This window comes from Bos indicus x Bos taurus, chromosome 22, assembly GCF_003369695.1.
Source record: "Bos indicus x Bos taurus breed Angus x Brahman F1 hybrid chromosome 22, Bos_hybrid_MaternalHap_v2.0, whole genome shotgun sequence".
NCBI lineage: Eukaryota > Metazoa > Chordata > Mammalia > Artiodactyla > Bovidae > Bos > Bos indicus x Bos taurus.
In genome coordinates this window covers 57,915,265-57,930,079 of record NC_040097.1, presented here as the reverse complement: position 1 = coordinate 57,930,079, position 14,815 = coordinate 57,915,265, and the positions used below count along the sequence as shown (strand labels likewise).

The following is a 14,815-nucleotide window of genomic DNA, read 5'->3' as shown; positions in this document are numbered from 1 at the left end:
TGTTTTTAAAGGTGTGAATATGAGCACTTATTTTTGAAGTTACTTATGAAGGTATTTGTAGTCCCATGCTATTTTTCATATCTCTAACATTTTGAAAGCAGAGCATTTATATTTACTAATGGAAATTCTGAAGGTTCAGTAATTCTAATTCAAGAAATGGATTTGAATCTTGTCATTATGTCTGAAATATTACATTAGAAATTTGATTAGGAATTTCTTTTGCAGTTTTGTGCTTATAACTGAGGGTTAGAGTTTGAAATACGAATGAAGCATGTTTTACTCCAGTCCCTAAATTACCTCTAATCTGTGATTAAGACCATCAAAATGCTGCAAAATACAGCTGTACCCACCTTCTTGCTTACTGGAAAGAGTAAAATACATTTTGCTATGTAGACACATAAATTCTTCTTTATAAACTAACTACAAATGAACACAGACTTAAAGTACAGACTAGGAAACTCAAATCTATTGCTTTATTGCTTATTCAGTACCACAAATACATAGAAAGATGATAACAGGATAAATTGCAGTCAGTTCGGTTCAGTTCAGTTCAGTCGCTCAGTCATGTCCGACTCTCTGTGACCCCATGAATCGCAGCACGCCAGGCCTCCCTGTCCATCACCAACTCCTGGAGTTCACTCAGACTCACGTCCATTGAGTCAGTGATGCCATCCAGCCATCTCATCCTCTGTCGTCCCCTTCTCCTCCTGCCCCCAATCCCTCCCAGCATCAGAGTCTTTTCCAGTGAGTCAGCTCTTCGCATGAGGTGGCCAAAGTACTGGAGTTTCAGCTTTAGCATCATTCCTTCCAAAGAAATCCCAGGGCTGATCTCCTTCAGAATGGACTGGTTGGATCTCCTTGCAGTCCAAGGGACTCTCAAGAGTCTTCTCCAACACCGCAGTTCAAAAGCATCAATTCTTCGGCGCTCAGCCTTCTTCACAATCCAACTCTCACATCCATACATGACTACAGGAAAAACCATAGCCTTGACTAGATGAACCTTTGTTTGCAAAGTAATGTCTCTGCTTTTGAATATGCTATCTAGGTTGGTCATAACTTTCCTTCCAAGGAGTAAGCGTCTTTTAATTTCATGGCTGTAGTCACCATCTGCAGTGATTTTGGAGCCCAAAAAAGTAAAGTCTGACACTGTTTCCACTGTTTCCGCATCTATTTTCCATGAAGTGATGGGACCGGATGCCATGATCTTCGTTTTCTGAATGTTGAGCTTTAAGCCAACTTTTTCAGTCTCCTCTTTCACTTTCATCAAGAGGCTTTTTAGTTCCTCTTCACATAGCCAAACATCAGTTCTTAATTAAGAAATATAGATACTGAAATTTCAAATGGGATGACCAGTCAACTGGCTACAGAGACACTTGGCAGTGTAGCATTATGTGTGTTAATTGTTAGCCTTTGCCCTTACCCCTAACTGAAGGCTCAGAACTCAGTCTTATCAACATCTTGGAGTTACTCTTTCTCAGAATAGTTCACACTCTCCTATAAAGCTAAAAAAGCTAAAGAGAAATTGATACAGAATCAAGAAATGCCTGCTTAATCACTGTATAATAAAAGCAAATAATAGTTAGGAGAACATCACTTTCTTTGTCTGTGGTCAAGCTCCATGAAAAATCTAATGGTAATAGTCATATTTGTCGCTACATCATACAGTAACACACACTTATAAAAATACTTATGCAGTCTCTTTCCTCTGAGTTATGCCCACTTCAGCTTGAGGATGGGGCTGTCTTCACTGCTAGGAAGAGAAAGCTATAATGTTTAAGAAATCTTAGAAAGAGCAAAGAAATTAAAGGTTAAAAAGAACTTCATATCTCAGTATAGGAAAATACAATGTCAAGCAGAAGCTAGGCATTTTACACAGACGTTTTGCAAAGATTTCTCATAAATATGAAAATTAAAGAAAATATATTTGCATTCTAAATACTATGGGCTAAACAGTTCAACTCTGTCTGTAAGTTAGCAAGCCAATCCAGTGTTACTTTTTAGATATAGTGTATATTTTAGGGCTTCCCAGGTGGCGCTAGTGGTAAAGAACCTGCCTGCCAGTGCAGCAGATGTAAGAAACCTGAGTTTGATCCCAGGGTTGGGAAGATCCCCTGGAGGAGGGCACAGCAACCCACTACAGTATTCTTGCCTGGAGAGTCCCATGGACAGAGAAGCCTGGTAGGCTATAGTCCGCAGAGTCTGACAAGACTGAAGACTTAGCACACACACATGTATTCATTCATAAATGAGATCTCTATTACATCTTTTTATTAATAGTATTATAAAATATTATTTGATTACTTATTATTTGCATACTTATATACTTTTGTATGTAAACATGTGTGTGTATGTGTAGACATGAGAAATTTCCTTTTCCCATTGGTCCCTGCTGTTAGGTACAGTAAAGAGATTTCTTGGCAAATATAACAGTAAGTTAATGATGATTCCAACTCATCCATTTTGTTTCCTATAGATTAAGGATGAAGCTCAAGTAAAATTTGCTGTCTCCTTAAACATCCAGACTACAGTTTGAAAAATGTATTTATTTCTTCTCATTGGTTATAAATATATGGCAGCCAATATCATGCTTAAGCTTCAACTTCTGTTGCAGGCAGTAGCTATCTTAGATCATTTCCACCGGATAAGGAAAGTATAAAACATCAGTTTCTTTGTGATATATTTTCTGTTCTTTTGAAATTTCTTGTGCTGCCTAAGTTTCCCACTTCCTGCTGCAAGTGGATTTCAATACCCAATGTCTGTCTGACCTTGCTGTGTTTGTGTATTTTACCTTCCACCGCCCACAGGCTCTGAGACTGACTGTTCGTTTTCCCTTGTAATTCTGATGTCCTTCCCTTGGGTTGTTGACTCTTACTTTCCCTGTCCACCTTCCAGCCCCCACACAGCACTTCAGAATTTCTTCTTGATATGAACACGAAAAACCAGGAAGCAGAAGTGCACAGTGCACTATCAACATTGACAGTTCTGGAACTCAGATTGAGGTCAGAGTGAGGGTGAAACTGGACATCAGCTTCTTTCTTCAGTCACAGCAAATCAGAGCAGATGATGGATGTAGCAGCTGGAGAGAAGTAATCATGTTTTCTACATCTATTGCCTCTGCTCAGCTTTCCCTGCAGTTCGGTACATTCTGTTTTAGCTGAGATATGCAGACTTGGAGTCAGATAATTCCTTTGCATCACCTGAAAGTGCCCAAGTTATTTGGACGTTTGATAATGCTTTTCATAATTCATCTTCAAATCAGTACTCAGTATTTTCTGTAATATATTTCAAGTAATGAACAGAAGCTTTTCTGTTGGCATCTAATTCTTTTTAGAAGTCATCTCTTTATATTTTATAGAGTAATTAAATTGAATACTCTTGGACCCAATAGATTTCACTTAAAAAATAGTATCAGAATTTGTGTCAGAAAAGTAGCAGCTCATCTAACACATAAAAACTGCCAAATATTTCTTTTTTTAAAAAAAATTTATTTATTTTAATTGGAGGCTAATTATTTTACAATACTGTATTGGTTTTGCCATACATCAACATGAATCCGCCACGGGTGTACACGTGTTCCCCATCCTGAACCCTCTTCCCACCTCCCTCCCTATACCATGCCTCTGGGTCATCCCTTCTTTCATGTGTTAAATATAAGAAATCCATTTCTGAGACTATTTTAAAGTGAATGGAGTAGGTACTGCTTATAATTTTGTATTGGGTTGGTAGTAATCCTTTTTAAAAATTCAGTGAGGTGCAAATCACCTAATATTAAACATGAACCCCTTATGTTTTATAAAGAGTTTATACAAATAGAATGTAACAATCACAGTTGAGTTACTTTTAAAATAGGTATTGATCATGTTGAAGGACCCACTTGTTCCTTGATTTCTTGTAAGTTGGGTGTCTCCATTGCAGCTGTCACTCATTCTCAGTCATTTATCTACCTGTTGAAGTCTTCTTTTGAGTGGACTCCTTCAGAAATGTAGATTTCTAAAATATGTTTAAAATATAAATTGAACTCAAGTTTATCTCTTAAGCACAGTCCAGTACGAGTTGCCAACTACCGGTAAGATGCTGTGATGTGAGCCTGGTGACCCGATGGTCCTCTTCATTTAGGTTCTGAACTCTCACTTGACTTTCCATTATCATTTCCACTTCTTCCCAAGTATTCAACTTCTTTGGATGTCAGGTTGTTGGACTAGTTTTTCATTCTCTGTTGTGTCCGTGTGTCCTCAGTCGTGTCCGACTCTTTGCAACCCTGTTGGCTGTAGCCCACCAGGCTCCTCCGTCCATGGGATTTCCCAGGCAAGAGTACTGGAGTGGGTTGCCATTTCCTTCTCCAAAGGATCTTCCCAACCTGGGGATCGAACCCACATCTCCTGCATTATAGACAGAAGATTCTTTACCACTTGAGCTATCCAAGCCCTTTCATTCTCTAGCCCTTGTTTTCTCACAATTCCAGGGACTAGAAGTCTGAGGTCAGGGTGTCAGCAGGGTTGATTTCTTCTGAGGCTTCTCTTGGCTTGTGGGAGAGTCTCTCTTTTTGTCTTCTTGTGGTCTGTCCTCTGTGTGTGTCTAGATCCTAACCTTCTTTTTTATAAGGAAACTAGTCATGTTGGATTAGGGCCTGCCTTTTAACTTGGTTGCTAGACCCTATCTCTAAATAGAGTCACATTCTGAGATCCTGGGAGTCAGGACTTTGACATGAATTTGGGTTGGTGAAAGGGAAAGTCAGGTCTCTCAGTCATGCCCGACTCTTTGTGACCCCGTGGACTGTAGCCAACCAGGCTTCTTTGTCAGTGGGATTTTTCAGGCAAGAATACTGGAGTGGGTTGCCATATGGGTTGGTAGGATGACATAATTCAGTCCATAATGATGGTACTTTATAATATTTTAATTTGTAAAACCCCAAAATGTGTAAAGTGTATGTTTTTTGAACTTTGAAACAGCACAGTGAGGACCCAGAGTGACAGTAAGGCCTAGTTACCTGCTAGAGGCCTCATGTCTGGTACAAGGCAGAACAAGAAACTGGGCCTTCTAACTTGAACTTCACTGCATTTCTTGCTCTGCAGTACTGCAAACTGAAGTTGAACTTGATAATTGTAGTTTTTGTATGCTTGGGTGTATTAGCCATGCATATTTTGAATCTTGATCTGTAAAGTTTAGTCAGATTGCTACTGTGCATCCCTTAGTCACAGGCTTCCCCAGTGGCTCAGCAGTGAAGAATCTGCCTGCAGTTCAGGAGCCACAGGAAATGTGGGTTCGATCGCTGGGTTGGGAAGATCCCTTGAAGGGAAAGGCTACACATTCCAGTATTCTTGCCTAGAGAATTCCTTGGACAGAGGAGCCTGGCGAGCTACAGTCCATGGGGTCACTAAGAATCAGATACAGTTGAAGTGACTGAGCACACACACATGCATTCCTTAATCACAGCTTGCTGATCTTCCTTCTTTATTCTCTGAGCAGTAGGTCAGAGTCTTCTGTGATTGGTAAAAAGGCTAAAACTTAGTGGATGTATATGCTGTTTTTGCCAAGTGGGAAACTGAAATGTATCAAGGAATTTCTGAAGGTTGTGTCATGAAAGAACACACCCCTAGAGATTTGTTTTTAGTGAAGGATAAATGTTATTCGCAGTCTTCCCTGGTGGTTCAGGCGGTAAAGAATCCACCTGCAATGTGGGAGACATGGGTCTGATCCCTGGGTTGGGAAGATCCCCTGGAGAAGGGAATGGCTGCCCACTCTTGGATTTGCAGTATTGAGGATGTGTACCATTTGGTCACTGCCGATGGAACATATGTGGTGGGGAGGACAACTGCTGTGGTGGGAGGGTAAAAGCAGAACTGCTTTTGTTTCCACTTTTCCCAAAGTTGCTACACCGTCCAGTGTCAGCACAGCCTGAGTCACCAGTCCCCTTTGGCATCCTGGTTCACAGATTGCTAGCTCTCTCCTACCAAGTCAGTGGGTTAACATTTTAGTAGTTAATCATTACAATTGGTGAGAGTTGATTCAAGCCTGCCATGAATCTGATGACTCTTTTTCTCTTAACTTTACTGTTCAGTTCAGTTCAGTTCAGTTCAGTCGCTCAGTCATGTCCAACTCTTTGCGACCCCATGAATCGCAGCACGCCAGGCCTCTGTCCATCACCAACTCCCGGAGTTCACTCCAACTCACATCCATCGAGTCAGTGATGCCATCCAGCCATCTCATCCTCTGTCGTCCCCTTCTCCTCCTGCCCTCAATCCCTCCCAGCATCAGAGTCTTTTCCAATGAGTCAACTCTTCGCATGAGGTGGCCAAAGTACTGGAGTTTCAGCTTCAGCATCATTCCTTCCAAAGAACACTCAGGACTGATCTCCTTCAGAATGGACTGGTTGGATCTCCTTGCAGTCCAAGGGACTCTCATGAGTCTTCCCCAACACCGCAGTTCAAAAGCATCAATTCTTCAGTGCTCAGCTTTCTTCACAGTCCAACTCTCACATCCATACATGACCACTGGAAAAACCATAGCCTTGACTAGACCGAACTTTGTTGGCAAACTTTACTGTTAGCAGTGCCTAAATGTCTCTTAGCAACCCTGGAAATCATTGTTTTGTCTCATGATTCTTTCTTCTCACATCTTATGAATATCTTCAGTATGTGACTGTTTCAAAACTTTCTATATTTACAGAGATACAACTGATTACTTGTATCATTTGAATATTCTACTTAAAAGACTATGAATATGTTTAAAATTTGTAAAAAAGTTATTAAAATTCAAAGGAGGAAGTTTGACAGATGATTGTGATAGATGTATTAATGTCTGCCCTTTTTAAAACATGAAAATAATTAAAAATATTTTCTTTTGAAAGTTGGCCAGGGATACTTTGCCCTGACCCTTTTAAAGGGAAGTATGTGACCTATGACCTGGATGGAGATGTTGAACAATATCACGTAGAATTCCTGGGTGATCCACATTCGAGAACATGGATAGATGCGGACTTTGTCGGACATTATAGTATCACGTTAAAGGTAGGTACAGTAATGTCAAAACTTTCTTCTTCTTCTACTTGTTTTTAATGATGACTATTTTCTCTCATATCCTAAAAGGTATATAGTTTTTTACTTTTATGTTTATATGAACAGAATAGTATGTACTATTTGTTTAAACTTGAATATTGGTATTTTTAAAACAGCCTTTTCAAAGAAAGTATGAATATAAAAATAGCTACGAGGTAGTTTTAAATTTTATTTCTCTAATGGCTATATAGTATAAATCAACAGAGCGCTCTCTATAATTGCCTTTTGAAACAGTTTTAAGATTATCATTCGATAATTTTTCAGTTCTCTTGAGAAAACTCTTAAGTTATAGCCCTAGCTCACAGGAAAATTAATTATGGAATGCAACCAGATTTTTTCAAATTTCAAACAGAATATTTCATTATACTAACTCCTTCAGTATTTTTTTATTCTTTTTAAACTTTTTAAAACACAGTCTGCAATTAATAAATAGACTGAATTCTCAAGTTGATGAGAGTAAGTGAATTGAACCTATTTTCATGGGTTTGGTTTAGTTATTATAAATTAATTCAATTATCTATATCTGTATTCTAATACTGAAACTTTTCATCTGCAAACTATGCTTTCATTAGAAATCTGATTAAAAAGTAGATGTCAAAAATGTGAATGCCTTTGATTCAATTTGGATGGTTCCTATTGTAGAGTGGGAAGTATATATATATTCAGATATACATATAAATGTATGTACATTTATGACATGCCATTTAGTCCACAGTATATGTAAATCTGTGGAAATTTGAGGTACTTGCTGAGGGACTTTACTGAATCTCTGACCATACTGTATCTTTGTTCCTTTCAGCTTAAAAGCAGTGGGTAGGGAAGGCTGACTTAGTAGAAATGTTTGTGTGGAATAACACCACATGCATTCCTTTTTGGTGGCTGTGAGCCAGTCATGTTGTATGAGGCACCTCTCCACTCACTTGTTGCCTGGGCACTTCTGCGGACACCCTCAGGAGACAGAGGGGAATGTTCTCCCTCTGTGCCCCTCCCCTTTTCTAAAAGACACAGAAGCCTTCCAGCTTCTCATGGAGCAGAACTTAGAGTCCCAAATGTTTGACAAGTGTGATAAAGAGCAGAGCATTCTTCAAAAATTATATTTAAACGTATGTAAAAAATCAAAGTGTAGACAGAAAACAACAAAATTCTGTAAAGCAGCTAACCTTCCTTAAAAAAATGAATAAATTTAAAAAAAATCAATGTGTATTTTTAGTTGTCTGAACTAGTGTTACTCTCAGGATTTGAGTTCTGTCAGGATAAATTTAAGTAGTTGGATTCCAGTGAGCATACCATTGGTCCCTGGGACAAGGAAAAAATCTGCTGCAAAACAAAACTAAACTCAAGAATAAGAACCCATAATAAGGTCTGAAAACATTAAAGCAAACTTAAAAAATTTTGCAAATACCAGGAATTCAGGGTGCTTAAATTTAACAGGTTCCTAAAGCAAGAATGAGGACAGAAAAAATAAAGCATTTGTTTCATGTCTCTGGTGCCTGGGTGAATAACTCCCTGGGTACCCATGGACTCTGGGAAGGCTCTTGCCTCTGCTGTGATTCACAGTACCTACCTATAGGCTCTTATCTCTTACTCTCTTCTTGTTTGTGTCTTCTTCTTCCTGTCCTTTCTTGGAGCTGATAAAATGAGAATGCCTTCTTCTGTGAGTCTCTTCTTTCAAGACTGAAATTTTAGTTTCCCTTTACCTCAGTTGGCACATGCCCGGCTGTCCTGATGTGCTCAGATCCCCTACTCCTGGCTACCTAAGGATCTCCACTTGCCAGAAAGGAGACTCACAGATGATTGACACCTCATTATTCCAATGAAAAATCAGGGAGCAGAAAGGAAAGAGGTCAGCTCAGGAAATGCTGACAACCATGATAGGAAAATGGTCAAAAGTCATCCATATAAGAAATCATTTCAAAATTAATAACATCAAACTACGTAATACCCAGGGGTGACTGAGATATCCCTGTCCCTTGGAGATGGAGATAGTACTGACTCCAACCTGCACTTCAGTTGCCTAGACTTTCCAGGAATTTAATGCATTATGTCCTCTCTTTACTGGGGCTCCTTCCTCCCCAGATACTGTGTCTGCACTGTACTCCATTGATCCAGATACTAAATTCACACTTGTGCCCCCATAAAAATATCACTCACATGAAAATAACATGTATTAAACAATATAGACCTTCTTCAGGATTTTTGTAGAAGAGATGGAGAATGGTTGCACATTACACTTACCATCTCAGCTCCTTTTCTAAAAGCAGACAAACAATGATAAGTATGTATAGCTCTCACTGCTCAAATTGACTACATCTTACTTCATATATTATTTCAACATTAATTTCTCCTTATTTGTATCAGCTTAGTTTAACAAGTGATTAAATACTATTTCAGAGTTTTCACTGATTGTGGATTATATCTATTTTGTGTGTGTTTTATGGTTGGAGAGTCTCTTCTAGAAAGACACTATATGCATTTATGAGAAAATAGAATATTTTTTCATTTTAGATTCTGAAAATGTTAACTATTCTCCTTTACTTCATGTTTGTCTAGGCTTTTGCTTTTTTTTTTTTTTCTTGGTAGTCACTAGAAAGTTGTTACGTTTATGGGACCACTGACATTAATTTCATTGTTGAAAGCACAACAGAGCTCTGTTGCTGTGAATGAATATGTATATGAATGTAAGGTTGATAAACTTTTCCCCATTAAATAAAATTACTCATCGATATACTGCGATATATTTTAGAAAAAAAGTTGAAGGCCATATTTAGATTCTGTATTTGTAACTTATGTTAGTTTAGTCATACATTTTATTTTTTAACTTACTAGAAAATCAGTAAAGATAGGTGAAATCCCCTTCCCCCTTTTTAAAAAAACATTGATTCCCTTATGGTATATATGCAGAATACATGTCACTCTGGTAATTACTCAGAGAATATAGACATGACATGTGCTAGGTAACTATTAGAGTTAATGCATGGAGTACAATTCATTCCCCAATTAGCACAAATGTTTTTTCTTTTATATTTAGTAGGTCCATGTCTGCAGAACCTACTACTTGCAAATTTATTCTTTTGCTCGATAGACTACATGACTTAGTTTAGCATTTCTTAAGCCTGGCTTTGCATTAGAAGGCTTTATAAAGTGATAACAACAACAAAAATAACAGCAAAACACAGCAGTGCTAGCACTGTGTTCTACTGGATCACTTAAATTAGAAGGTCTTGGATTAAGGCCAGGTCCCTCAGATGAATCTGATGTGGGTTTCAGAGGGAGACAGAGAGAGAGAGAGAGAAGCACTAAGTTTTCTCAACTTGAGGCATCAGAGTTTTGTTGGTTTATTTCTGTGTGCACGCTTAGTCATTCAGTCGTGTCTGACTCTTTGCGACTCCATGGACTATGGCCCTTCAGGCTCCTCTGTCCGTGGGATTTTCCAAGCAAGAATATTGGAGTGGGTTGCCATTTCTTCCTCCAGGAGATCTTGACTTAGGGATCGAACCTGCATCTCCTACTTCTGCATTGGCTGATTTCTTTACCCCTGAGCCACCTGAGAAGTCCTTGGTTTATCTCTGCTAGTGCAGTGATATAACTGTGGTCATGGCTCACTGTTTCAGGACGCCTTTCTCCTACTTCGTTTGTTAGTCTTTCACTTTGGTTTTCCTGGAGATGATGCCGACTGCCATAGCCTCACATGTCTAACCCAGAAATCAGAGTTTTTCTGAACAAAGCTTTAAGTCATACTGGTTATTCAACACTATACATAATTTATAGATATTGCTGATAAAACTGATGTATAATTTAAATGTAATATTTATAGCATGTTTTAGTTGATCATCTATCTTATAGGTTATTACTGGACATAAATAATGTACTCTAACCATGCCTGTTTGTTTTTTTTTTAATTTTATTTTTAAACTTTACAATATTGTATTAGTTTTGCCAAATATCGAAATGAATCTTCCACAGGTATACATGTGTTCCCCATCCTGAACCCTCCTCCCTCCTCCCTCCCCATACCATCCCTCTGGGTCATTCCAGTGCACCAGCCCCAAGCATCCAGTATCGTGCATCGAACCTGGACTGGCAACTCGTTTCATACATGATATTATACATGTTTCAATGCCATTCTCCCAAATCTTCCCACCCTCTCCCTCTCCAACAGAGTCCATAAGACTGTTCTATACATCAGTGTCTCTTTTGCTGTCTCGTACACAGGGTTATTGTTACCATTTTTCTAAATTCCATATATATGCATTAGTATACTGTATTGGTGTTTTTCTTTCTGGCTTACTTCATTCTGTATAATAGGCTCCAGTTTCATCCACCTCATTAGAACTGCTTCAAATGTATTCTTTTTAATGGCTGAGTAATACTCTATCGTGTATATGTGTCATAGCTTTCTTATCCATTCTTCTGCTGATGGACATCTAGGTTGCTTCCACGTCCTGGCTATTATAAACAGTGCAATGCCTGTTTGGATTACACTTTTCTAGTTCTTTATATTGCCAAGAAAATTAAGTATTGCACTCCTGGTGCTGGGAGGCTCTTGTGGTAAAATTTAACTTTTTTCGTCCATGATGTGAGTGGATTTTTTTTTTTGGCTATGTATTTCAACAGTCTGCTGTCTTCTCTGTGGAGGATATACCTGTAGATGTGCAAGCACTTCTTTGGGTATTAGATGCCATTTGGTAGTGTGGAGCTGCCTGTGTTTTGCAGGGAAATGAAAAGGGAGCAATGTGGTATTGCTAAACATGCGCTCCACAACTCCTAGAATTTTGCTTCCTGATTGGGGTGGTCATTAATACTGTTCACCAAAGTGTTCCAGGTTTCTGCCTCCCTGTTATAAAGTAGAGATGCACGTCTGATACTCTTGTGCAGGGTGAGGCCAAAGAGTTATGAGTGAGTGAGGAATATCTGAGCATATGATTGTGTCCAGTGCAACGTCCTGTAGACTTCTGTCTTGTGGCTCCATGATTGATAATGTTTGAAATTTTGGTTTGCTGCTCTCTCAGCCTGGATCCCTGGACTACTCTTAGCAAAGGCCTCCACTGCCAACAAATAACAGATGTGCAGTGTGAAGAAGAAATAAACTGGCCTATGTTAAGTCCCTAGGATTGTTCTGACAGATAATTAATGATAGCAGAGAGGATGTTACAGTTCTTTGTAACCTGTATCTTTAGAAGAAGCATTCCTAAAGCTTCAGTACTCTTCAGAATATGGCCAGATGACTGAGGTCACATTACTCTTAATTTCTCCCAGTCTGTAAATAGAAATAACACAACCTATAGTAATTTAGGGGCTTCGCCAATGACTCAGTGGTAAAGAATCCACCTGCAGTGAAGGAGCTGCAGGAAATGCGAGTTTGATCCCTGCGTTGGGAAGATCCCCAGGTGGAGAGCTTGGCCACCCACTCCATTATTCTTGCCTGGAGAATCCCATGGACAGAAGAGGCTAGTGGGCTACAGTTCATAGGGTTGCAAAGAGTCAGTCACAGCCGTAGCAACTTAGCACATATGGTAATTTATCAAATACTTTGGTTTCTTTCCTGTATTATGATAAACATATGGATAGAAATTACCACCAGTGATGATACACTGAATGTAAATTTGGTCCAGTAAATGTCCCCCAGTGGAGGGCTCTGATTGTCAGCATGTACTGCAGTGACTCCAAAAACCAAACAGGCCCATGAATAGCAGTTATGGATCTGAATCCATACCGTAGGTCAGGGACTGGGTGGATCCTTGTATAATAATATAATGCAATAATGTATCATATGTATATGTAATACACTTATATATACATATTATAATAAAACACTGCATTTGTTATAATAAATGTAGTATTTAAAGGCGCACGGCACCCCGTGAAGCAGGCATCATCACTGTTGCCGTATGCAGAAGCTGAGTCAGGCTGCGTGTCTGACCCAAGGCCAGGCAGCTGCTGGGGGACGGGGCAGTGCCTGGTGCCAGTGTGTCTAACCCCAAAGTCCATTCTTCTGTTTTATGCCTTACCAGCTTGCACATGCATAAGCATCAGCCTAATTTATTGTTGAATGTTTTCCACATTTGCACCTAATAAATGAGGAACATTTTCACCTTTTAATCCTAATATGCGTGTTGAATGATGGCAGTTTCTGGTCGACTTGTTTTTTATTTGCTGCTTGATGTTCCCCTTTGCAGGACTAGTGGCCAAGCAGAACTCTTGCTGTTTTCAAATTACAATTGCAATAGTCATTTGACATGTCTAGATTAGCATCTATTTGAGCAAGTGTTTTGCTTCTCAGAGTTTATTAGGATTCAAACTCTAAGAATGTAGTCTTTAAAAAGGATTAGCAAATTAGTTTATAACTAGATCATCAGGCAGCATTTTGCTCTTAGAGTAATGAAGTAAAACAGGATACAAATTTATTTAGCTTGCTGTCTGTGGAAAGCCACATTTGCCAGAAAAAAAGTGTACATATGTGTGTGTGTGTTTGCACCATGTTCCTGTTGGCAAATAAGCTGTTATAGCTACCAAACTCTCAGTAAATTTTTATCATTCTGATTCCATATTTAGTATAAAATATGTTGTAATTTTGGTATTATTGGATTAAGATTTTTGTTTGTTTGCTTGTTTTCTAAGCATCCTTTAATTTTTGACCTGAAGAAAGTTTAAGGGAATTAGAACATGTTTTTATAGGTATGAATTATTTGTGAATAATCTGCCAAGAAAACTCATTGAAATGTATTAGGAGAAGAATGAAGTTGTCATAGTGATTAAAAGGCAGGCTCTAGAACCCAGTCCTTTGGGTTTGAAGGTTGGCTGTCTGCTTACTAGATGTTTTTCCTGAAGCAAGTCATTCCTGAAGCAAGTCATTTACCTTTTACCAGTCCCACACACCTCATCTTAAAATGGAAGTTATAATAGTAGATGCTTCATAGAGTTGTCATAGGGTTAACTGAGGTTACATGTGTAAAGCACTTAGCATGGTGCTTATCATATAGTAGGCTTTTAATAAACATTAGTTCATGCTGTCATTGGAAGTACAGGTGAAATACAGGTTACATTATTTATTTCTTCTTCCTGGAAACCCACATCTACAGGAGAGAGTACCAAAAAAAATTTTTTTACCAAGAATAGTAAGGTGGAGAATAATATCTTTTCTTCTAAGATTTTATGTGAAAAATAACATGATTTTAGTGTTTTTTTTTTATCAGCCAATACCTTCCTCCCCAAAATTGACAGAGATAGGGGGAGGCCTGGCGTGCTGCAATTCATGGGGTTGCAAAGAGTCGGACACGACTGAGCAACTGAACTGAACTGAGGGCTAAGTGATCATGTTATTCTTTGGTTTTTCAGCACATGACTGGAAGTGGTCATTGCTGTGGTGCTTTTCTACTTTAGTGTGAAAAAAGTGGTGAGACTTCTTGAGAGCAGGACATAGGTTAGAGCCTTCTTAATCTGACTTCTTGGTGAATGAATTGTCCCCAGTATCAGCAATGCCTCAAGAATACTTTAGTTTTCTCTGATGGAATTTGGAAGGAGACTAGGAAATACTATCTTTTATGTTCTTTGCAACTGAATAAAACCAGTTTTTTTTTTCTTATATCTCTATTCTGTCTCTTTGATTCAGTCATATTTGTATATGCTGACTTTGCTGCTCCAAATAAATTCTTGAATTCACTTCTGTCATCTCTCAACTTCATCTCTTATGAATTTAGAGAGCTGTGAACTTGTACTGAAGTTAAAAGTCCAAATGCACATAATATGACCAACTTTACTCA

The 14,815-nt window shown here is 38.6% G+C and overlaps 1 protein-coding gene across 1 annotated transcript in view; it reads left to right on the top strand.

The window, feature by feature from the left end:
- The window catches only part of ZCWPW2 (zinc finger CW-type and PWWP domain containing 2), a 142,811-nt gene that overhangs the window by 61,702 nt on the left and 66,294 nt on the right, over window positions 1-14,815 (top strand). Inside the window, exon 3 of the mRNA XM_027523645.1 lies at window positions 6,848-7,007. Within this exon, the coding sequence (XP_027379446.1) occupies window positions 6,848-7,007 (160 nt within the window). The remainder of the gene's footprint in view (window positions 1-6,847; window positions 7,008-14,815) is intronic.